Source organism: Malurus melanocephalus, unplaced genomic scaffold (assembly GCF_030028575.1).
Source record: "Malurus melanocephalus ecotype Western Australia unplaced genomic scaffold, MMel_1.1 scaffold_1524, whole genome shotgun sequence".
In the NCBI taxonomy this organism is placed as follows: Eukaryota; Metazoa; Chordata; class Aves; order Passeriformes; family Maluridae; genus Malurus; species Malurus melanocephalus.
In genome coordinates, this window is record NW_026624756.1 from 30,601 (window position 1) to 31,183 (window position 583).

Genomic DNA, 583 nt, shown 5'->3' on the forward strand with positions numbered 1-583 from the left:
AAAAATCCACCCCAAAAAAGCAGAATTGAGACTCCAGACACAGAAATGATGATTTTTTGAAGGAAATTTTGCTTTTCTCACCCATTTTTTGTCCTTTTTCCGGCAGTTGCGGCGGCCGCCGGCGCTCGGGCGCTGAACGAAGGAGATCCAGGTGCGCCGGGGGTCGGAGACGGGGGCAGAGGGGGGCTGGGGGATGGAAAAATGGTTTGGGGACAGGAAAAAATGGTTTGGGGATAAAAAAAAATGGTTTGGGGACATTGGGGGACAAAAAGGACCTGGTATGGGACAAAAAAAATGGAGTTTGGGGATGAAGAAATGGGGTTTGGGGATAAAAAAAATTGGTCTGGGGATAAAAAATTGGGGTTTGGGGACACCAGGGGACAAAAAAAACGGGTGTGGGACAAAAAAAATGGGGTTTGGGGAGAGAAAATGGGGTTTGGGGGGGCAAAAATGGGGTTTGGGGATAAAAAAACCCAGCCCAGGGAGAAAATAAATCGGGCCTGGAGACAAAAAAAATGGGCTGGGGATAAAAAAATGGAGTTTGGGGATGAAAAAAATGGGGTTTGGGGAGAAAAAATGGGGT

The 583-nt window shown here is 47.3% G+C and overlaps 1 protein-coding gene across 1 annotated transcript in view; it reads right to left on the bottom strand.

The window, feature by feature from the left end:
• Positions 1-186, bottom strand: part of C1QTNF12 (C1q and TNF related 12) — a gene marked incomplete at its 5' end in the record, with an annotated part of 5,471 nt that extends 5,285 nt beyond the window's left edge. The window contains one exon of the mRNA XM_057388054.1: positions 82-186. Coding sequence (XP_057244037.1) covers positions 82-186 — 105 coding nt within the window. The remainder of the gene's footprint in view (positions 1-81) is intronic.
• Positions 187-583: the final 397 nt, after the last annotated feature.